This window comes from Peromyscus maniculatus, chromosome 10, assembly GCF_049852395.1.
Source record: "Peromyscus maniculatus bairdii isolate BWxNUB_F1_BW_parent chromosome 10, HU_Pman_BW_mat_3.1, whole genome shotgun sequence".
Taxonomy (NCBI): domain Eukaryota; kingdom Metazoa; phylum Chordata; class Mammalia; order Rodentia; family Cricetidae; genus Peromyscus; species Peromyscus maniculatus.
In genome coordinates this window covers 14,355,097-14,380,405 of record NC_134861.1, presented here as the reverse complement: position 1 = coordinate 14,380,405, position 25,309 = coordinate 14,355,097, and the positions used below count along the sequence as shown (strand labels likewise).

At 36.8% G+C, this 25,309-nt stretch overlaps 1 protein-coding gene and 1 non-coding gene across 4 annotated transcripts in view; both read left to right on the top strand.

The window, feature by feature from the left end:
• The window catches only part of Zpbp (zona pellucida binding protein), a 164,804-nt gene that overhangs the window by 60,313 nt on the left and 79,182 nt on the right, over positions 1-25,309 (top strand). For 2 of the 3 annotated variants that reach the window (XM_042285613.2, XM_076545966.1), the window contains exons 3-5: positions 4,532-4,657; positions 13,296-13,445; positions 20,639-20,857. In XM_042285613.2, the coding sequence (XP_042141547.1) occupies positions 4,532-4,657; positions 13,296-13,445; positions 20,639-20,857 (495 nt within the window). The remainder of the gene's footprint in view (positions 1-4,531; positions 4,658-13,295; positions 13,446-20,638; positions 20,858-25,309) is intronic. The other variant, XM_076545967.1, reaches the window with a different exon arrangement.
• LOC121821035 (small nucleolar RNA SNORA24) lies at positions 1,891-2,017 on the top strand. The gene has a single exon (XR_006061738.1). It is a non-coding gene; the product is annotated as a small nucleolar RNA SNORA24 (small nucleolar RNA).

Sequence of the window (25,309 nt, the reverse complement as noted above, 5' to 3'; positions counted from 1 at the left end):
TATAGTGGAATGTTATTAGGAGTCATTTCATTGCTATATTCCTTTAGCAGAACAATAGTATCTGGTCTTCTCCTAGATGCATTGCTTGTTCAGTCTCAAGTTCTTGAATAGTGTTGGGCATGGGTTCCATCACATGGATTGGTTCTTAAATCTAATCAGATAGTGGTTGGTTACTCTTGGCGTTTGTGGTGCTATTGCACCAGTGTATCATGCAGGCAGCTTACCATTGTAGATTGCAGGGGTCCCGGATGGGTTGGTAGTTAGCTTTCTCCTCTGGTAGCATGCAGAGTACCTTTCACTAGTTAGTAAGAGTGAAGGTTCCAGGTAGGCAGCAGGCCGACTTCTCCATGTTTAATGAATTACTTAGGTGTTATCTTCATCAGTAGTGCTTTGCCATTAGTAGTTGTAGAGAGCAACTAAAGACTTGGGAAGACAGTCTGGGCTGTTTGGAGGTTTCCATGGGGCCCTTTTGACCAACAACTCAACTAGATGTAATCCATTCCTGGCCCTGGATGTCTTATTTGGTGGTGAGAGATGTCTAGTTCAGGCTTTTTCTCTCCTGTTATTTGGTGATTCCATTTAGTTTTTTTTCATATATGTATATATTTTAAGAAGCTTCTACTGTAGTAGATTTCTATATGAACTTTCAAATGGCCTTTAATTTTAGCTGTCCCTCCTCATATTTCCTCTATTATCCCTTATTCCCTCCCCTCTCTGTTTATGCCTCCCATATATCCATCTATAATTATATATTAATTATATATTCTATTCCCCCTTACTATTTCCTTTCTTTTTTCCCACCCCCTCCAGTTCCTTACTTGATACTAACCTCTGTGGTAATACATATTGTAGCTTGTTTTTCAAAGACTTAACAGACGGCATCTACATATAAGAGAATACGTACAATATTTGTTTTTTTAGGTCTAGGGTACTTTTACTCAGGGTGATATTTTTCCCCTAGCCTCATCCATTTACCTGCAAATTTCATGTTTTTGTTTCTTTTAACAGCTGAGTAATATTCCATTGTGTAAAATGTACCATATTTTCTTGATCTGTTCATTCATTGATGGATATCTAGACTGTTTACCATTTCTGGCTATTATGAATAGAGCAGTAATGAACATGGTTGAGCAAGTGTCTCCATGGTAGGATAAAGGGTCCTTTGGATATGTGTCCAAGAGTGGTATAACTGGATATTGAGGTATATCTACTCCCAGCTTCTTTATTTCAATAATTTTCATTGTTCTTTGTAGACAAATTTCTAAAGTCTTATTAAATAAGAAACACAGAGCCCAAAATACAGGTGTGAAAGCCGTAGAGATCAGAGAAATAGTGAGAGCTACCAGCTAACCTTAGCTCAACATGCTGCTGTAGCTTCCCTAGAGAGAGAGCTTCTTCCTGTCTAACCTGTGCCTTTATTGGCTTGTTGTTCTGTCTTCTCATTGGCTCTTAGCCCAGCTACCTCACTTCCTTGTCACTGCCTGTCTGTACAGATCTCCGGGTCTCTATGGATGGTACTAGGATGAAAGGCGTGTGTCACCATGCTTGGTTGTTCTCTAGTGTGTCCTTGAGCACACCGAGACTCTGCTTGCCATGTTATTGGATTAAGGGTGTGTTCTACCACTGTCTGACTTTTGTTTATGGCTGGCTATGTCCTCTGATCTCCAGGCAAACTTTATTTATCAACATACAAATAGAATACAAATAAAATATCACCACATTTCTTTCTTAAGTTTTCCTTAATTAGACTTATTTTACACACACACACACACAAAAAAAAAGTCAGTATTTAAAAGATTCTTAAAACAAACACTTCTGCTATGTTGCTTGCAACTGTGTTGGTTATATTCCAAGTATGGTAATGAATTGTATTTAAACATTATAACTGTACTCCATTCACTTTTGGGACCCATCAGGTGTGACATGTTCTCTTTCTAGCTATGGAAGAGCTTTTTACTATTGGAAAAGCTGTTAGCCTTTACATGATATTAGGTTTGGACTTGTACAAGTAACATTCTTTACTATTCAACACACTTCTGTATTTGAAAGACCAGAGACCATATTGTCTGTCTTCACATGACAGAGAACTAACTGTTCCACAAGGTATCATGTCTTATTGTCAATAGGCTCTGATACAAAAATAAAGTTTGCATTTGAGTATAGTTACAAAGAAAAAGGAAATCTTTGGAGCCTTTACTTCAAATGTCACATAGGATTAAATTGGCAAGTGTTGATCAGTTATTATTAATAACTTTGGAGAGGTGTGTGTATAACAACGTGAACTGATGAAAAAATAAGAAATGTGGGTATCTTCACTCCTACATTATTTTCTGTGTATCTCCATGAAATAAATGTTGAATAAATTTTTATGAAATAAAACACAACCATGAATGACCAGCTTGTTGGGAGTGTTTTTCTAAATTATTACTAAAGTGTTCCAGAAAAAAATGAGCCTGTATATTCCCATGATTGTAACAGTATCTTCTGACTATACTTTTTTCCTGGAGTCTGAATATGTTCTTCACAGAGTTCCTGTTTTTTTAGTAGCTAACATCTGTTTACTTTGAAAATGTTATGTTAATTTTGATTGTTGATGTCCTGGAATATTTATTTTGGTTGGTTGATAGTGCTGAGAAACTCCTGAACTCAGTTGAAGTTACTGGGATGGAAATCACAAGAATTAGTAGGAGGCTTACAGGAAAATCAGAGTGTTGGCATCAGGTCCTGTCAAAGAAGGCAGAGCAGAAGAATAGACTTGCACTCACCTTCCAAAGTTAAGAGAAACTAGGTAGTTGCTAGACTAAGATCGGAAAGGGGTGACCCTGAGGACTTCTGTGGTAAGGAAAGGATACATGATATGGAAAGGGGTAGGGAGATACAGGCAAGAACTAGCTCAAAGAAGGTGGGAGCTGTGAGGTGTGAGTCATGCCAAGGCATGAAGATGTGTGAATATTTATTAGAGAGGATGGAAAGAGCCTTAAACTAAGAACAGTAGAATAGAAATAAGAGAAGAGCAGGGGTTGTTGAATGAGACCATGCAAGAGCAATAGAACATTGAATGGAGTTAGAAGCTGCCTTTGGAACATATAATGGATAGTTTTTGGCAAATTTCTTAAGAAAATCATGAAAGTAAAGAAAGGGGTTATGAATAGAGTCAAAACTTAACTTACACTGAGTAATTTTATATGTTATATAAAATTAGCTGGAAAATTTCTAAACTAGATTTTATTAAATTATTTATTAGACTTGTAGCTATTAAAGTTAGCCTTAGTATAGTTCATAATGCATTTTCCTGCTCTCTCCCTTGCCAAATGCAAAAGAAAAGACCTGGGAAAACATTCTTACAGAGACAGGTTATAGGAGGAAACGTACCAAGTTCTTTTCATATGGCATTATGATCTTAAATGATTAGCTTATTTATAATACTACAATGTTGAATGTTAAATATTTAGTGATAGTAAATGCTTTAAATTGGAAAAAAGAAAAAAGGGTAATTAAGAAAATTATACATGGTTATATTTCTAAACATAGTGGTTTGGATTCTAAGAAAATGTTTACAAATTGGATCCAATAATTATTAAGTAAATACACAATCAATCAGACTTATAATAGGAAGACAGCATATTGATAGATGAACATCAACCATTTAAACAAAATATTGAAGAAGAAGAAAAACATTATCATGGGGTAGAAAAAAATTGTTATTTTTCTATCTCACGATAGAAAACTCATGATAAAAACAACCAAATGTAGAGACAAGCTTTCATAACCAATGTAAGGCTATGAATATCTCAAACATGTTTTTTTTGTAAAATATAAAGGCTTTTTAATGTTAAGAATTTTGTTTACCAAAAATAATTTTTATTTTACTCATTCACAACAAATCTTGTCTATGGTGAATCAGAGAAGCGTTGGCAAGTAGTTGCTGATGCGTTATTGGTAAAGCTTAGTTCTTGAAAGCTTTGTTCTGAGAACATTCAGAACAACTGAATCTTTGACTGTGCTCCTTCTGAATCTCCTAAACCATCTTTGTTTTGTTTAGCATGGTTATTTTAAGCAGAGTCTGACAAATACATGTTTAAAAATCAACCATTGTATATACTTACCAACTTTTTAATCACATTATTATTTGTATCCAATATACTGTGCTATATTATTGTAAGTAATATATTGGTTTTCTCATCTAAATGTATATATGCACCATGTTCATGTTTGATGTCTTTGCAAAACATATGAAGTCCAGCTAGAGAATTTTCTTAATACTGTCGCTATAGTTATATACTCTGAGGGCAAACTGGGTCAATGTATGTGAGCTCTGAAACAAAGGACCAATGCATTACATTCATGTTTAGGACATACCCTCACACATGTGTAACTAAATGTACACACAGAGTCAAATAAACTGTATACTTCTTAATGTAATTACATGGAGATAGTGATATTAAATTATCATCAAGTAATAGCAATAGGTATTATTAGATAAATAAAGAGCATAAAATATTATTGGAACATTTTAATATTGTATTTTCAGTGAGTGTATATGTCATGCTCCATCAAAAGAGTCCGCATGTGCTATGTGTAACCCAACAGCTGAGAAACACTGAACTGGTAGACCCATCATTCCAATGGCATGGGCCAAAAGGAAAAATTGTTTCAGGTAGGATTTTATTTTAGTTATCATAATTAAATAGACATATCTCAGATTTACTTATACTTAAAAGAATAATTGTATCTAATGCATTTATCACTTATTCAAATATTTTCTTTGTAGTCTTGTGGAGTTGATATAGCAATGTTGATAGCATGAACATTTCCTATTGTCTTTATTAAGGATAAAGGCAGTAAAAAATTCAACTGTTTCAAGAGTTCTAGAAGCATCTCTATTCCAAAAGTTATCATTTTATATGGAAATCAGTTTGTTTCTGATTTCATTACTATTCCTTTGCTTATGCACCTATTTTATTGTAGACTGTATTTTATCTTTGCTCTAAATCTTGCATTTGATAACTGACTTAATTTATGGTTTGCTTTCAAACTTGTAAAGTTTAGCTGGTTTGAATTTTTTTTTTTTTTTGCATCTAGTGAAAACTAGTGAATGTTCATACTAAAGGTCTATTTGATGGAGGACCCAGTCATTTTTGCATATCCTCAAAGGAACTTTATCACCTTTCCTTTTGTTTCTTTTATAAGATCTCACTGGTATTTTGAGACAGTACCGAGGATTAAAGGGTACAGGCTTGATGTTTTATTTGAACTGAGGGAAGTGTGTTTACACAAAGACTTGCCAAAGATCTCATGTAATCTATACCTCACTTTAGTGACATAGGGACAGCTGTGCTGCATGTTCATGTCTACAGAGGGCTCATAAAGAAATCTCAAGGGGCTGGGTAGCTTACATGATAATTCTCATGTAAAGACATCTCATATTGGAATTATTATTATTATTATTATTATTTGGTTTTTCAAGACAGGGTTTCTCTGTGTAGCTTTGAGCCTTTTCTGGAACTCACTATGTAGACCAGGCTGGCCTTGAACTCACAGAGGTCTGCCTGCCTCTGCCTCCTGAGTGTTGGGATTAAAGGCATGTGCCACCACCACCCAGCTTCATATTGGAATTATAATCAAATCTGTTTTTATTGTTCTCTAGTAGCAGCAGCATATGCTATAATACAAATACTTTATGTTCTGCATTGATTCTGAAGCTTTGTCATTTGAAAAATAAACACCCAAACATTGAGTTTTCCTGTTGTAGGTTTTGTATTTTTGATTTGGAGGTGGAAATCTGGAGCATTTCTTCTTTAAGATGGGCTTACAAGGTTTTGTAGTTTATATTGCACTGTAGTATGTAGTTCAGTTACTCCTTTAAGTTGGGAAGACTCCTTTTTTTCTTTTCATAATAAAAAATAAGTATTCAGAAATATAATTTTCCAGGGAAAAATAAAATCAAATCAGTACTGCATTTTTACACACACACACACACACACACACACACACACACACACACACACACACACACACACACACACTTTCTAGGATATTCTGATATTCTGAATTCATACTTGATTTATTTAAATTTTTGACAATATATCATCTGTTAGTTTTAAAGCTTATTGATAAGGTATGATTTTCTCAGAGTTTGATTGAATCACTTGTGGACTAAGCATGAGGATCTGAGTCCCTATCTCCAGCACCCAATTAAAAACAAGGAAAGGTGGCATTTACCTATAACTTCAGCACTGCAGAGATGCAGGGTCAGGTTGATCCAGGGTTCACTGTCTAGCCAGCCTAGCCAAAATGATGAGCTCCACATCCAGTAAAGGACTTTGTCTCAAAAAGTAAGGTAAGGGCTAGCAAGCTGTCTGCTGTATTACTAGGTTAAGGCACTTGCCAAGTTCAGTGGACTGTGTTTATTTCTCAGGTTCCATATAGTGGCAAGAGAGAGTCACCTCCTGCAGGTTGTCCTGTGACCTCCACATTTGTGTCATGGTCTGTGCTTGCACATGGGTGGAAACATTCATACAAATAATAATAAATGCAAACAAATAAAAGTAGGGTGGATAGGTCCTCTGGTCAGGAAGTCACTGTCTTCAGTTGTGAAAGCACTGATCTATTGGTTAGTTCTGCAGCCATACATACTCACCAAACAGGTTAAATTCAGTAAGTCACAAAACAAAAGACTTAAATGTGAGAAAAGGTCTTTTAGAGAGGAGACTTAGGACGAGGTAGGAGAAATTTAAGAAGAGGAGATGGGGATGGGGGTTGGGCTGGGGGGAAGGTGGGGGGTTGCGGGAGGGGGAGGACAGAGGACTCTGGCTGATATGTGAAATTAAATTAAATTATAAAATAAAAAAAAAGAAATGGCAGAGGGTGAAAACAATCAGAAAACACCATATACATGTATGAAACTATCAAAGTATAAATTTAATAAAGAAAAATAAGGTACAGAGCAACAGAGGAGGATGCCGGTATTGAACTGTGGCTTTCACAAGCTCATGCATTTACACATGCACATATGCAAGGAAATCATATATTTTACTGCATCATAATGTTTTTTATGATGGAATGTCTCCTGAAGAGATATATGCTCATTTTGAAGCATGATAAGACTAACATTCTTAAGCTGTCTGTACAGCTAAGATACACTATTACCAAGACACCTTTAAGTAAGCTATTTTAAAACTTCTTAGCAACTTGTCCTCAAGCCCCTCCAGTAAATACCATCCTGAATATTTAGTTCTGTTCTCTTGTGTTTCTTTATGATTTTGCCATATACCTACACACACACACACACACACACACACACACACACACACATATATATATATATATATATATACATTCTGAAAGTTTACATTTTAGCTTTACTGTTGTGAATGTTTTCACATTTTCCTTCCCCTTCCAGCTTTCTGCAGACATATATTGTAAATAGAAGTTGTATGTATTTAAGGAGTAAAGCTTGGCATTTATACAGGTATATAATGACCACAATCTAACTATTACTTAGACATTTCATATGATTACTGTTTTTCCCTAGTGAGAACACTTAAGATCTTCTTTTACCAATTTTTAGAAAAAAGTGAAAAGACAAACAAACAAACAAACAAACAAAAAGCGCAATACAAAACAAAAAAGGTACACAAAAACATGGATTCTGTTTTGTGTTGGCCAGCTACTCGTGAGCATGGGGTCTACCCTGGAGTGTGATTGATATGTTCAGTGTCACTCCTTTGGAGAAAACTGATTTTGCATCTCATAGCAGGTATCAATTGCAAGTAGTTTCTTGGTTAGGGGTGGAACTTTGTGCCCTCTTTTCCTTCTCTGCACTGCGAGTTTGTCTGGCTTGAACTTGTTCAGGTCTTATGCATGCTATCATAGTCTCTGAATTCATATGTGTTTCTACCTTGTTGTATCTGGAAGACACTGTTTACTTAGAGCCATCCACCACCTCTGGCTCTTACAGTATTTTCCCATTATCTTTCACGTGCGAACCTGAGCCTTAAGGTGGGGGTTTGATAGAGACGACCCATTTAGGTCTGAGTGCTCCAAACTCTCTTGACTCTCTGCATATTGTCCAATTGAAGGTCACCGTGTTAATTACCATCTACTGTAAGAAGGTTTTTTTTTTTTAATGAGGGTTGATGTATGCACTGATCTATGGGTATAGCAATATGTCCTTAGGAGCAATTTTATTGCTATGTTCGTTTAGCAGAATAATAGTACTAAATTTCCCCCTTATATTTTTTGTCCATATTTAAGCCAACTCATAAGTATAAACATATTTAAAATAATAAACTAAGTTGCAGTGAAATTTTATTTTACAATTTTAGCAGCTCTAATGCATGGCCTTTTAAAGATGTAGTCAAACTCTGGGTGTTTGGATAACAAATCTAGGAAGGAATAAGGACCAATTTAAATGAAATGATTAATAAATATCTGTGTTGTGTTATTTCTTATATTTAAACCTATATTTTCTGTGTGAAATACATAGCTATTGACTTTGTGAATTTCCACTTAAACTTAATCACTTAAGGATCTGTGAATGATCACTGATATTATAGGGATGATATATATATTGAGTATGAAATTCTCTGCCTGTGTTTTCAAAATATTTCTTCAAAACTTAAAAGTAGCCCGAGTGCAATCTGTTATAGATTGTATGCTGTTCTGTTTTCTGGCTTTCTAGTTTAGCATTGCTGTGTTATGCTTCTGACATTGAAAGAGATGCTATGAAAATATAGCACACATATATATGTGAATATGCACACATACATACAATTTGCATACACATATTATATATAACATATATATGTATATACAAAATGTATAATTTTGTTATATATTTATTTACCATAAAATAATATTTATGTTATATAAAATAGCTATATATTTCAGTAAGCTTACATTCTGCATATGAAATGTGCCTAGAAGGAGGGCTATTAGAATTTACTCATTAACAGACAGATTTTCTTTATAGAATAGGATGTAAAACAAGGGTTGTTTACTAAATAGCTGTTGTAATGTGAGTTCTTATACTTTCTTATATCATCTGTACCAAATACAGTGCATATATACATATGTATGTTCATATATTTATTGACACTTCTGGTGTAGGAAAATTTCATTTTGGATTATTACTAAGGAATACATAACTTCATTGATGATATGATATTAAATTAAAAAATATTATAATACTATGCTTTCTGAAATATATAGTAACCACTTAAATTATTGATATCTTTAAGAATAGCATGTTAAGATAAATATGTAATCTTTCATCAGAAGATATTCATGAACAATTAGGCATTAAAACAAATATATTCTTTTATATTACATTTTTCAGCTTCATCCAGGATATATAAATGGAGATCTCAAGGCATAATTCTCTATGTAAAGTCCTTGAGGGTGGGTATATCTGTCTATTCATTTCTCCTTCAAAATATGCAGCAGGGCTTTTCATATAATAAAAATGTCAGCACTAAGAGCATTCTGGCATTTTCCTTTAGTTTGAAGAACTATTTTTAAAAATATATAAGTATTAAATCATTTACTTAAAATGGAAAAAAAGATATGCAGTCATTTCCTGAGATAATACTTTCAATTCTAATGAATGGGGTATTCAGTTATTAATTAAGAAAATGTTAGTATCTGAAAGCTTTATGACACAAAACTGTAATTATGAACTTTCAGAATAACAACCTGTCTGTTTAATGATTTATTATATTTGCTGAATTTAACAACCCTGTGAGTTAGGCAGCTATATCTTGTCATTCTTCACAAATGAACTGGACTTCAGAAGATGAAGTGGTTACCCATGGTTGTACAATTTATGAGAGAGAATAGAGCCTTCACATCTGTATCTTAATATCTCAAGAATTGGTTTACTCTCCATTTGACAACATAGTTTTCTTCCAATATAATACTTATACTGAAGCAAAGAGGGAGCTTACATTCCATTCTTTTTCCTAACACAGCAGAACTATGATTGATTGACAAGTCCAATAATCTAATTTTCTATTTACCTACTTCTGTAACCCTCAGTGTTTGAAACAACTCATTGTTTTGTGTACCATTCTGTGTAGTGATAAGAAATCCAACATAATTCCAGTTACTCTAAACCTGATTGAAGAGAAAGTAGGAAGTAGCCTTGAATGCAATGGCACTGGAGATCACTTCCTAAATATAACACCAGTAGCACAGACACTGAGAGAAACAATTAATAAATGGGACCTCTTGAAACTGAGAAACTTATGTAGGGCAAAGGACACAGTCAATAAGAGAAAACGACAGCCTCCAGATTCAGAAAAGATCTTCACCAACCCCATATCTGACAGAGGGCTGATATCCAGAATAGATAAAGAACTCAAGAAATTAGACATCAAAATGTCCAACAGTCCAATTAAGAAATGGGCTATAGAGCTAAACAGAGAATTCTCAACAGAGGAAGCTTAAATGGCTGAAAGACATTGCTCAATATCCTTAAGCATCAGGGAAATGCAAATCAAAATGACTCTGAGATACCACCTTACACCTGTCAGAATGGCTAAGATAAAAAACATTGAGAACAGCTTATGTTGGAGAGGATGTGGAGCAAGGGGAACACTCCTCCACTGTTGGTGGGAATGCAAGCTTGTACAGTCACTGTGGAAATCAATATGGTGCTTTCTTAGAAAATTGGGAATCAATCTCGTCCAAGACCCAGCTCTACCACTCTTGGGCATATACCCAAGGAGTGCTCAATCATACCACAGGGGCACATGCTCAACTATGTTCATATCAGCATTGTTTGTAATAGCCAGAACCTGGAAACAACCTAGATGCCCTTCAACTGAAGAATGGATAAAGAAAATATGGTACATATACACAGTGGTGTACTACTCAGCAGAGAAAAACAATGACATCATGAGATTTGCAGGCAAATGGATGGAACTAGAGAAAGTCATCCTGAGTGAGGTAACCCAGACTCAGAAAGACAAACATGATATGTACTCACTCATAAGTGGATACTAGATGTAAAGCAAAGGATAACCAGACTGCAACTCACAACTCCAGGGAGGCTACCTAGTAAAGAGGACACTAAGAAAGACACAGGGATCACCCAATGACAGAGAAATGGATGAGATCTACATGAGCAAACTGGGGGTAAGGGGGTGTAATGAAGAGCAAGGGTCAGGGGAAAGCGAGCTTAGGGGAGCGGGAAGTCCCAGCTGGATCAGGAACAGAGTGGGAGAACAAGGAAAGAGAGATCATGATAAGTGAAGACCCCATGGGAATAGGAAGAAACAAAGTGCTAGTGAGGTCCCCAGAAATCCACAAAGATACCTCCACAATAGACTACTGACAATGGTCAAGAGAGTGCCGGAGAGGACCTACTCTGGTGATTGGATGGCCAAACACCCTAACTGTCATGGTAGAATTCTTATCCAATGACTGGTGGAAGCAGATGCAGAGATCCATGGCCAAACCCCAGGTGGAACTCCAGGAGTCCAACCAGCAAGAGAGAGGAGGGATTATATAAGCAAGAGATATTGAGACCATGATTGGAAAAAGCACAGGGACAAATAGCCAAACTAGCGGAAACACATGAACTGTGTGAACCAATAGCTAAGGAGCCCCCATGGAACTGGACCAGGCCCTCTGGATAAGCGAGACAGTTGATGAGCCTAAACTGTTTAGGAGGCTCCCAGGCAGTGGGACTGGGACCTGTCCTTGGTGCATTAGCTGGCTTTTTGGAACCTAGGGCCTATGCTGAGACACTTTGCTCAGCCTTGGTGCAGGGAGGAGGGGACAGGACCTGTCTCAACTGAATCTACCAGGCTGGGCTGCCTCCCCAGGGGAGACCTTGCCTTGGAGGAGGTGGGAATGGAGGGTGGATGGGGGCGGGGAAGGCTAGGGGGTGGGAGGAGGGAGGACAGGGGAATCCATGGCTGATATGTAAAATTAAAATAATTATAATATAAAAATATTTATTAAAAAAAGAAATCTTAGCTGTTAATGGTTATACTGTAATATACTTTGTTTTTGGTACATAATTTCATGTGCAGATTGGAAGACTCTATAACTCATCCTTAAAATATCTAAATATTATTTATGGTATAGTTAAATAAATATATAAAATATGTACTTTGTTTATACATGTTGTTTGTACTATATATGCATAAATGCACTGCATATATCTGTGTATAAACTTTCATAAATAGTACTATATTTCTGATAGTGCCAGGCTTTTTCTTCGGGAGTACCAACCAGCTCCCAAATCATGACACAGAGACTTCTTATTAGTTAGGAATGCTTGGCCTAGCTTAGGCTCATTTCTGGCTAGCTCTTTTAACTTAAATTAACCTGTTTCTCTTTATCTACCTTTTGCCTCAGGGCTTTTTACTTTTATTTCTGTATGTCTTAATTTCTCTGCTTCTCTTGTCTGGCTGACAGACAGCAGCCTGGCTTCTTGCCCTGGTCCTGTCCTTCCCTTTCTCCTCATCCTCTCCTCCTTCTCTTCTTGCTTTCTTTTTGAGCCTAGATTTCTTCTCCTACTAATTCTTTCTGCCTGTTATAGCTCCACCTATCCCTCTCCTACGTAGCTATTGGCTGTTTAGCTTTTTCTTAGACCAATCAGGTGCCTTAGGCAGGCAAGGTGAAATCAGTGCAACACATCTTTAAATAATTAAATAGATGCAGCATAACAAAAGTAATACATCTTTACACAGTTAAAGTAATATTCTGCAGCATAAAACAAATGTAACATATTTTTGCCTTGTGAAAATAATATTCCACAACATGATAGCATTACTTTCAATGCAAGGAGAATATTAGGAGTGCTTTATGTCCATATGTCATTTTTAGTCTCTTACCACTTAGACCAGTGGTCCTCAACCTTCTTAATGCTGTGACTCTTTAATATAGTTCCTCATACTTTGGTGACCCTCTCCACCATAAATTTATTTTCATTGCTACTTCATAAGTGTAATTTTGCTACTGTTATGAATCATAATGTAAATATCTGATATACAGTATATCTGATATGTGACTCCGTGAAAGGGTCATTTGATCCTTAAAGGGGTTGCAGCTGACAGGTTGAGAACCACTGACTCAGTCCCACAATTGGTGAACTCTGGTTGGTGGAAATTTGATTTTACGTCATCCTAGCATCCGCTGATAATAAACATCAATTATATTGACTAGTTTTGTGTAACTCCTTTTTGTGGACATAAATTTTGAGGGTTTTTAGGTTGCTTTAAGTGTTTGGTATTTTGTCTCCATGTTGTTATTTAAGTTGCTGTATATTATACCTTTATTAGAAAACAGCACTGCACAAGTGACATCCACAGGAAGCCTCATATTTCAGAACTTTGAGGAGACCATGAGTGGGGTTTATACATGTTTCCTGGAGTACAAACCAACTGTGGAAGAAGTTGTTAAAAATCTTCAACTGAAGTATGTTATTTATGGTAAGAAGCAAATTTAATATGTTTTAACATATCTTAATGTTTTAAAATGCTTAAACATTTTAACAGGCTTGTTATTTTATATATTTTTATTATTTAAAACAATTTTTAAATTTAAATATATTTTGATCATATTCTTCTCATCCCCCAAGTTCTTCCAGATCCCCTCTCCCCCTCTACCCATCCTACCTTAAGTTCTTTCTCAAAAAACAAAATAACCAGTACAACAGAACCCCTCACATGAAGAAAACAAAATAAAGCGCTACCCCCAAACAAACAAACAAAAAATGAAAACAAAGCCCTCAAAACTGTAACCAAATAAAAGCACATGAACTTATGGAGTCCATTAATTATTGTCCTGGAGTGGTTGATATACCCCGTGTCACTCCATTGGAGATGACTCATTTTCCTTCTCCCAGCAGGTATAAATGATAGTTCATTATCCTTTACCCTAGTGGCTAGGTTTCCTCCATTCCTTCCCTCCTTTCTTCCCTCCCTTCTTTCTTTTTTTATTAATTAATTTAAAAATATAACAAAATATATAATAAAACAAAAGCTATCACATCAAAGTTGGACAAGACAAACCAACAGAAGGAAAAGAGCCCAAGAGAAGGCACAAGAATCAGAGACCCAGTCGTTCACACACCCAGGAGTCCCATGAAAATACTAAACTGGAAGCCATAATATAAGCACCAAGGACCTGGTGCAGATCTGTGCAGGCCTTGTGCATGCTGCTTCGATGTGAGTCCCTAGGGGCTTTGCTCACATTGGTTTAGAGGGCTTTGTTTTCTTGGTGTCTTCCATAACCTCTGATTCTTAGAATCCTTCTGACTCTTCTTCCTCAGGGTTCCCTAAGCCCCGAGGGGAGGGATTTGATGGACACATCCCATTTCAGGCCGAGTGTTCCAAGGTCTCTCAACTCTGTGTATTGTTTGTCTGTGGCTCTCTATATTTGTTCCCAACTGCTGCACTGCTGCAGGAGAAAGTGTCTCTAATGATGGCTGAACAGTGAGTGTAGCAGAATATCATTAGGAGTCATTTTGTTCTCTCTCTCTCTCTCTCTCTCTTTCTCTCTCTCTCTCTCTCTCTAGTATTATTTGGTTTTACCCTAGGTCCTTCAGTCCTGTCTAGTCTCAGGTTCTTGGTCACACAAACAATGTTGGGTGGATGCGGTTTCCATCATCTATTATGGTCCTTACGTCAAATCAGTTATTGGTTGGTTACATCCACAAGCTTTGTGCCACCATCGCCCCAGCATATTTTGCAGGTAGTTCACCATTGTAGATATGGTGTTTGTGGCTTGGTTGGTGTTTAATTTTCTCTTTTGAGGGCATGCAGAGTACTTTCCTGTACCAGAGATGCTGTAATGTAGGGGTGAAGGCTATGTATAGTCACTGGTTTGACATCACCATGTTCAAAGAGTTGTGTAGGTGTTGTCTTCAGAATGGGGCCTTGCTGTCAGTTTGTGGAGAGCAACTTACAGTCTTGGAAATAACCTGGGTTGTACTGGGAGTCCTATGGGGGCCCCTTCAGTGAACAACTCAAGCAGATGTAATCCAGTCCTGGTACTGGAAGCTTCATTTCATGACAAGAGATAGCCAGTGGGACTCTGTCTCTCCGTTATTTGGTGATTTCATTTAAATCACTTTCATATATGTGTATATTTTAGGAAGTTTATACTGTGTTAGGTTTCCATACTACCCCTCAAATAGCCCCTAACTTTAGCTGTCTCTCCCCATAGTCCCTTTGGCAACCCGCATCCTCTCCACCTTCTCACTTGATCTCATTCCAACACTCCCTTCCATCCATATCTATATCATTTCCCTTTCCTAACAAGACCAACCTGTTCCTGCTAGTCCCTTATTCTACCCGCTGTGGTTCTGTGGATTGTAGCTTGGGTATCATTGCCTTAACAGCTACTATGTACTTATAAGTGAATACACACCATATTTGTCTTTCTGGGTTTGGGATACCTCACTTAGCTTGTTTTCTTTCTAGTTCAATCCATTAGCCTGCAAATTTCATGATGCCATTTTTAATGGCCAATACTCCATTATGTTACTGTGCCACATTTTCTTTATTCTTCTGTTGAGGTACATCTAGATGTTTCTAATTTCTGCTATTAGGAATTTAAGGGGGTATTTTTTAAAAGACTTTTTAAAAAGTTTATGTTTTTAACAAGATTAAAAAAAAAAGAACTTTGCTGTTTTTAGTAGTCTAATTAAAAAACTTCCTACTCACCCAAATTTTGTTTGTCTTAACAGCAAGGGGACAGACTGGTCACCAAAGTAGCCTTTTAGTCAGCCAGTTAAAGCCCCGTACAGAACCATTTTTTCAAATCACAGTGATAATAATGATCATAGTTTGAATTGCTTTTCAATTCTGTGTGTCATGGTTGATGGTTCACCTCATCTCTTTATTAGGGGCAGGAAGCACACTATAAATCTCTCATCTTAGAATATTCTACTGAGGAATAAAATTGAGAGGGCTGATTTGATGTGAAATAAGAGAAAGAATAATATAAACTACAGTTACTTACAAGTTTAATCAAACTGCTGGGACCCTGTATAGTAGACTGAAAAATGGCAGGGAAAGAGGTCTTCATGTTATCTTCAGAGCATGTGAGTATAAGCATACATGATGAAAGGGACTTGACCCTGTAATTAAATTAAGGCTCTTACCATGGAGGGACTATCTTATATTAGTCATTTTTCTTGCTGTTATGAGGAACACCTGACAAGAACCATTCAGGAAGGAGGGAATATTTTCAATACTAGTTTAAAAGGCCTTTAGACCATCACAGCAGGAAGACATGGTGCAGGAAATATGACTTACAGAGCAGAGAGATGAATACTGTGCTCATTCTTTTCTTTTATATTATATCCTTTGTTCCCATTTCTTTTCTAGTCTGGGATCCCAGTGCATGAGATGATGTCACCCACGTTTGGGGTGGATCTTAGTTTTCAGTGAAAGTCTTCTGGAAACATCCTTACAGACATCCCAGAGGTGTATCTCCTGTGTTATTCCAAATTTAGGCAAGTTGATGATGGAGTTTACAGGTCACAATGCTGAACTGACTGAGTGAGCCTAGTGTAATCGTAAGGGGTTGTTTTGAGACACAACTCACTCCAGCCCTTGCAGGGCAGAACTCAGAGCAACTTTCTATCCTTAGTGCTGGGATTCTATGTGTGCTACCATGCCTGACTATAAGGTTATATAGAAAGAAGTATAGGGACAAAGTCAGGAAAGAGAGATGTGGTAACAAAGAGGCCAAGTGCCTGTCTTTTATATTGGAGACAGGAGTTCCATGTGCCCAATTTAAGCATCTTCCAGTCATGTAGTGCTCAATAAGTGGTCTCCTTACATCATGATTTTAGTTTACCGAGCCTTTCATATTTGTGTTCTTCAGAACTGAAAGACAATAAACATGTCATCTCTAAACTAATGTGTGTGTTATAGTAGCAATAGGAAATATACATGCTATTGTTTTTATAGCCAACATGCCATTTATTAATGGTTTCCTGACAACATTTTGCTTACTCAAAAATGCCCCTCTGTATTTCTAAGAGGGAGACATTGTTATTCTAAATGACATGATTTTGGTTAGGCAAGTCATATTTTAGATTTTTAAGTGGTCATATTTTATCTCCATATTGTTATTTCCTGTATCTTATCATACATACACTTCAGCATTTCCTGTAAGAGCATGTTTGCATAAGCTAGCAAATATATTTATGCCTGAGAAGTGGTTTGTAAAAATTATAATGACAGGGAAAATTCACCATATACATAGTATATACCAGGAATGTTTATGTGTAATTTTTAAACACCAAGGGAGCATATATTTGTGTAGTACAGCTGGCAACTAGGATTAGAGTGAGGAATGCTTATGTCTTGTTTCTCTTGGAAATGGTCCCACCTAGGCACTGTCCAACCCTGTTTTACAGTGTTACATATAGTTTTTAAATAAAAAATTGTTAACTATTTAGCTTATATTTCTCCTATTGCCTAACAACTGAAACCACCAAATTCTCATAGTAGTATTGTATGCACTTATTTTACTTCTTTTTTCTTTGGAATTATATACAGGAGAGGGCTGCATTTGTCACTTATAGCTGCGCTTTATTTTTTCTATTCTCTTCCACAATTCATTTTTTATACCTCCCATCTTCCTGTCATGTGTTTCTGATTGCCCTTTTTTTCTTCTGTTATCCTTTAAGCCCTCCATTTTTCCATATGATCCCCTTGTTAGCTTCATGAACTATAACTACCCTGTACATATACATATATGTGTATATAAAAATTTCAGTATAGGCTATGAATATGAGAAAGAAAGTGGTACTTGCCTTTCTGAGTCTGAGTGACCTTGTTAAATAATTTATGGGTACATCTATTTTCCTTAAATTGCATAATTACATTTTTCATTACTAAATAAAATTCCATTGTGTGTTATATTTCCTTTATCCATTTAACTGTTGATGAACACCCAGTCTGTTTCTGTTTCCCAGCTATTATGATTAATATAGCAATAGATACAGATATGCAGGCATCTCTGATGTGTGTTATTTGGTTAGATTCTCAAGAGTAGATGGGTTGTTATGGTTCTGTTTAGTTTTTTCAGGCTCCTCCATATAGCTTTCCATAGTGGCTGCATCACTCTACACTCCCACCAACAGGGAATAAGAGATCATCATACCCATATCTTCACCAGCGTTTGTTGTGATTTTTTTAATCCTTAATGAAGGCCATTCAAACTGGGATGAGATAGAATCTCAAAGTAATTTTAATTTGCCTTTTTGTAATGGCTATAGGTGTTGAACTCTTAAAAATATTTTTTGTCATTTGTATTTTCTTTGAGAACTCTGTTAAGTTCATTAGCACATTTACTGATTGACAGTTTTTTTTTTTACAGGTTTTTTGTTTTTTACATTTCTTTGGTATTCTGTATATTAACCCTGTGTCTGAAGTAGTTCCACTTTGTTTCCTTTGCTGTGCAGAAGTCCTAAAATTTCACATAAACCCCTTTCCACTGCAGCATGGCTGTGTCCCTAGCTGTCTTTCTCCTGCTCGATCATGTCCCCCTTTCCCCAGTTTCTGTCTGGTGCTCACCATTTCAAAGACACCTTAACTTCTTTTGGACCACGACACTTGTGCCCTTTCTAATCTCTCAGCAATCTCCCTGCGTGCTGCTGAAAAGAAGATGAAGCTACAGATTTTTCCCTGTATTTGAAAATTCCTGTTTTAAATTAGTATGTTCTTTTTAAAAATTAACTTTTGACAGTACTTAATTTATAAATAAGTAGTACATTTTCACTGTTGCTGTTCCTCCTTCTCCTCCCTCAACTCCTCTCATATAATTCTCATTCTCTGGAATTTCTGACCCCTTTGTTTATAGTTAGTATTACACACACACACACACACACACACACACACACACACACACACGAGTTGTATGTGTGCATGAGTATGTATGTATATATATATGTATATATATATATAATTTATAAACTAGTATGTTTCCCCATGGCTTATCAAAAACCCTTAGTGTTGTTTATCTCTCCTTCCTCCCCCTCCTCTGTATCATCTTCTCTGCCTCCTCTGCCTTTCTTTCTGAAAGGCTACAGAAAGAAAACAAATGAAGGCATTATTACCAAAATACAAAGTAAGAATAAGGGCATAAACAGCAAAAGAGCAGCGAATGACAGCAATCAACAGACGCCTTTCAGTAATAACTTTAAGTATTAATAGCTTCAGTTTCCTAGTCAAGAGGGAAAACTGGATGGGACTTGGCTTTCTGTTATCTTGATGTTTTGTAATGGGTTTATTGCTTTTCTATCTTCTCACCTAAATGAGCTGTTTTTCGTATTTTAGTAATGCATTTCTATTTCTCATCTGTCTTCTTGGTTCCTCCTTTCCTGTGCTAACTGTAGTAGTATTTTTGTAAACTGTTTGGCTTAGTTGTTCAATGTTAAAAAATTTATCTTGGTAATTATAGTTAAAGATAAATGTTTGCTGTTATTATTTTAATTGTATCCTTCACTGTTTATATGCTTATCTATCATTTCTAAATACTTGCATCTGCTCTAATTTAATTTCCAACCCATTTGTGTATTCCTACTGCTTCAGTCTCATGAATGCTGGAAGTACAGGTATGTACCATTGTGCCTGTCTGTTACTTTCCTTATTTTCCAACCATTTGCCTTATAGCTCATCATGTTTTATGGATTATATTTTAATCACTGTATTATATTTTAAAACTTCCTACAGTGGTTTTCTGTAGTTTTAGGTCTTTCTAAAAAATTAAAAGTCCTGATTTGTATTTTCTTGAAATTAGGGTGTTGATAGTCTTTGGCTTTCCCTTGTATTCATGAAGCTAGTAGGTTCCTCTGGCAATCTCTGTACTAAGTCTGACAGCAGTAAGTGTGTTTAACTTAAGTACAGGTAGGAAAATGGACAGTGGTAAGGGATGTCAGTATGAATAGGGAGCTCTTGCTCAAAATGTGATCCAGAAGCAGGCTGAGAGGATGCCCAAGGTTGACAGAAGCCGCAAAAGCACTCTTGTCTCACAAGATGACCTTTTAATGTTTTAGTTATTAGGGATTTATTTTCATTTTTAGATTTATTGTATCTTTCCAGTGAGATTTTGAGATCTACTTTAAATATGTTTCTTCAGTTGCAGATATTGTACTAGAATTAAGTAAAACTAATTGTATATATTTACCAGAAGGATATTTTGAAAAGTATTGTTGCTAATGATATCTCTGGAATTTCTTCTAAGATTTAATATTTTAAAACAGAGTAGTGTGATTTCTTCTAAAATATAAATTTCAAAGGAATGATGCCAGCATTCGAGCAGCTGTGTATTGAGACCGGCCTTCCTAGGTTTGAACCTTAGCTTTAGTGGCATTGGCAGTACACACATGACAAAGTTCTTGTGTCTTGATTTCTTTGTTCTAGATACCATAATAATAATATGAATCTTAAAAGATGGTTTAAGTGAGTCACTGTTTTGGAGTCCCTGTGATAATATTTAATACAGTTACTGTGAGGTAGGTGTTTGTTAAGGAAGGCGAATGTAGCTGTTTATAGGAAATGAATATGAATTTGTTCCAAATAATTATTTATTTAAAAGAGTAACAATGCATTTGAATTGCTTGAATGATCATGTTTTTGTCTTTTCTTTTTAATCTTTGTAGCTTATCGTGAACCTCATTTTTATTACCAGTTCACAGCTCGATACCACGCAGCTCCCTGCAATAGTATCTATAACATTTCTTTTGAGAAGAAACTTCTTCAGATTTTAAGTAAACTGGTTCTTGACCTTTCCTGTGAAGTTTCCTTGCTTAAGTCTGAATGCCATCGTATTAAAATGCAAAGAGCTGGTTTGCAAAATGAATTATTCTTCACATTTTCAGGTAAATATACAAAATACGTTTAAGAAAGACAATTTGGGAACACAACCAACTGATATTAGAATATGAATGTTACAAATCTAAATGTATTTCTTCCCTTTGAGTTTGACTTAGTGCTAATAACCCTCTAAATAAAATTCTGCTGATTCATGTCGTTAGTGGACAGTGTGCTGTGGCACTTTACTGTTGAATGAACGTTTGAGTAAGGACCTATAGTATTTAGTTATAGTGATCAGTTAGTGGAACTGGAAGCATTTGCTTGTAAGGTAGGTAACATTGTAAACCAGACACTTCATCCCATTGAATGTGTTGTCATTAATGCTGGAGAGAGAAGGCACATGGTCTCAGGAATAAGCATCCATGCGTTTCGTACGATATCCTTCTCCTCCTCTTTCCCCTCTCTATCTCCTGTATTTGTTATCTAGAGTTTAATTTTGGTAGAGACAGTAGAGAGGCAAGATCAAGATAAACTCTTATCTTCTGTAATTCTTGCTTTTCTCTTCTCCAGGAAAATTTCAACAGTTTTCACCAACCTCAAGGCAGATGATGAGCCTAAGCTTTGCTCTAGCCTGTCAAGGACACATTATTAGTGTACAGAGCCTTCTGAATCTTTGTTTCCTGGTTGTTTTAATAGATGGACAAGCTCTTAGAAAGCTTATATTTGAATTCATCATAGGGAAGAGATGATATCCACTGTAAATGTAGCAGTTGGGAACATCCACTGTAAATGTTGCAATTGGGATCCAGATTTGTGCTTCCTCAAACAGCTAATACTGTTTTGAGTCTTTTTTTTTTTTTAAGGCAAACAGCAAACTCCTTTATTCAATAACAAGGAAGGCCTTATATACCCTGCTCCCAGCACCCAAGCTGTGTCCCAGTCTGGTGGCGTTGCGTGGTCATCCACCATTGGCTGGGCACAATCAGGAACTCTGACAGCTCCTGTTGCTAGGCCCTCAGACAGATTCCAGGTTGACTCATAAGGAAGTACATTATGTACATGCCTTGGCAACTTGTTTGAGCCAATTTTCTTGACCCTATGTGCTTGCCCTACTACATCCCTCCACCTGAGATTTCCTTCATCCTCCTTGCAATTTCAAATCTTGGTATTCTTCTTTATGTCTTGGCTGAAAAGCTATTTCCTCCAATAAACTTTTCTTTAATTTTATAATTAATTTAATTTTACATATCAGCCACGGATTCCCCTGTCCCTGCCCCTCCCAATCCATCCCCCATTCCTACCTCCTCCAGTGCAAGGACTCCCCTGGGGATTCAGCTCAGCCTAGTAGATTCAGTTGAGGCAGGTCCAGTCCCCTCCTCCCTTCACCCAGGCTGAACAAAGTTTCCCAACATAGGCCCCAGGCTCCAAAAAGCCAGTTCATGCACTAAGAAGGTCCCAGTTCCACTGCCTGGGGGCCTCCCAAACAGTTCAAGCTAATCAACTGTCTCACTTATCCAGAGGTCCTGATCCAGTTCCATGGGGGCTCCTCAGCTATTGGTTCACAGTTCATATGTTTTCACTAGTTTGGTTATTTGTCCCTGCGCTTTTTCCTATCATGGTCTCAACATCTCTCTCTCATACAATCCCTCCCCTCTCTCTTGCCGATTGGACTCCTGGAGCTCCACTTGAGTTTTTTTATTTTATTTTATTTTTTATTTTTTAATTTTTTAAATGTGTTAAGTTGTCATTCATTTATCTTTTTGGGAAATTGTTAACTCATTTTTTTTTATCTTTTAGATTGTGGGGATTTTTTTCTTTCTTTTTGTGCTTTTAATGTTACATTTAGAAATCTGAGGTCATTAAGGGCTGTCACCTTTTAGTTCATTTTTTCCTGATGACATTAAGATGCATTTTGAGTTAATTTCTGTAAATAGTGAGGTCTGGATTTGACTTTATGCCTTTGATATGTGAAGGTTTAATGAAATAATAAAGAGGAATGAAATAATGTCGTTTATGGAATATTGTTGCGAGTGGACATCATCATATTAAGCAAAATCAGCCACAGATCTTTTATATTATGATATACTTTATAATTTTATAGTTGTCATTGTTCAATTATTCTTACTTGTTTACATTTGTCTTCAAGCTCTGAAGTTCTCACTTCTATTTATCTATTGACCAGGTGTTACATTGATTTTTTTTTTTTAAATTTGATCTACTGAGCTTTTTCAGTTCCAAAATTTCAACTTCATTTTTCTCTGTTTCTTTATTGAAATCCTCATTTATATCCTGCATCAGTTTAGTTATTACATTTACCTGTTTGTATCCTCACTGAATTCATTCAGTTTACTGGTGACTTTCTTGATTTCCTTTAACATTCTTAGAATAGTTCTTGAGAATTCTTTGGTCACTTCCCCAAGTTCTCTCATCTTAGTCTATTGCTATAGAAGTAAAAGTGTTTGGAAGAGTCATGTTGCCTTGGTTTTCATGATCTTCTTGTTTCTGCATTAGAACTTGTACATGTGTGATGGACTGATTTTGTCTCTTTTATCACATGTATTATTTCATTGCAAGTATTTTCAGTGTTTGGGGTGGGGGTACTGAACTGTAATAAATTGAAGTATCATTTGTCCCCACCGGTCTCAGAGCAAAGCAGCTAAACTCTCAGCTCCTGTTCAGGCCACTTAGGTTGATCTCTAGCACCACTCCAAAATAGAACACTGTCTGTGAAAGCAGCCACCACTGCTAGATAGGCCAGCTACAAAACAGCAACGGTGAGTTAAATACAACCATCCCTTCAACTGCAGTTAGTTAGAGGAGTATGGAGCAAGGGCGGAATAGTGTATACTAGTATATTAGTTACTAAGGGTAGAGATGGAAAGGGAATAAGCCCAGTAAGACTCGAGATTAGTACTAGAGCAGTGGATGAAGAGAGCAAAGTAAGTAAAAGGAAGGAACAGTAAAAGGGAAGAAGGGAGATTAAGCAGTTCCAGTTAAAGGAAAATGAAAAGAGAGACAGGTGAAAAAAAAATGCATTCTGTCAACCTAAAACAACCCCAGAGCTCAAGAGGCTGAAACATGCATACTGTCAACTCTGGGGGAGGCAGTGTTCTTGGGAAAACTTTAAAAATCTGGGTAGAGGTGCGAACTGTATGTGGTTTTGTACCTGACCATGGAGGCTAGGCTTGATTCTGTGCAGTCTCTTGCTAGAGTAGGGCACAGGGCAAGTTTTGTGTGATTTCATGGGGATGTGGTGTGGATGCCAAGCCTTCTCATAGGGTTGAGGTGTGTATGCCAGGCCTGCAATGTGAAGCTGTCAGTGTGAAGGGCATGGGTTGGGACCTGGGTTGCTGAGGTATAAAGCCTGCCCCCATGTAGTCCTCTATGGCGGGGGGAGGAGGTGGACTATGGTTGTTGGTCTTGCTATATGCATTCTCTCAAAGGGACAGTATTGGGTCCCAGATCTGTCTCTACACTGTCTACTTTGGTCTATGTCTCAGACCAGATATCCATCTCATGGAACACTGCATAAATTCTAATTCAAAACCACCAAGTTTTACTTCTCTGTTTAGAAGTATTCTGAAGGCCAAGCCTCAGACTATAGTTCTGTGACACATTTGCTCTGGGTTGCCAGCATAAGCCTTTCAGTGTGGCCCCTTTGGCCATATAACTGCTTAGCCATTGAGTCTACAAGGTCCTTTAAGAATGCCTCTTTTGGCACTGTGTCACTGATCTGGTGGGATAGTGAGAACAGGCTTTCCCCAGTGCTAATCCTCCCTTGATAGTGCAGCTCTCATGCCTTTGCCTCCTCACCATCCCTCTAACTCCCAGTCTACCTTTCCTTAAGTAATATGTTCCTTAAAATATAGTGAGACCTCTCGGAGTGCTCTATCCATAGCCATTGTTCGGACACCACAGTTGCACTCTCAATGTTAAGCACTCTGTCATTGGGCTGAAGCCACTGGATTTGACCTCAGACTTTGCTGTTCTGTTTTTTCTTTGCTACTGGAAGGAATGCTTCTCTGCGTGCACTCACTCTGTAGGATGGTTGTTCTCCAGATCTCAGGGCTGTACTGCAGAAACTGTAGTGGGTCCTGTTGGCTGCAGTCTGCCATCGTTTGTTATCTTGTTGCTCAGTTAATAAACTCTAGCACTAGCTGTACTCCTAGAATTGTGATGAATGGTAAGAGGGAGTCCTTTTGCCTTGTTCCTATGTGAAGCCATCTGGCCTCTCGCTTTTAAGTATGGTGGTGACTACAGTTTGTTGCAGCTGTTCTTTACTTAGCTGAAGAAATTTGCCTTAGTCATGAGTTAGTAATGTTTAACAAGAATGACATTGGGTTCATGCTGCTCTCTTGATCTCCCTTTTCCTTAATGATATGGTCTCATGATTGTTTCTCTTTGTATTGTCCTGTGGAGCCTGGTGTAAACACTACTTGAATATGCCATATTGTTCTTTTGATATATTGTTGGATTTGATTTCATATTGCTGATATTTTTGAATCTATGTTCATAAG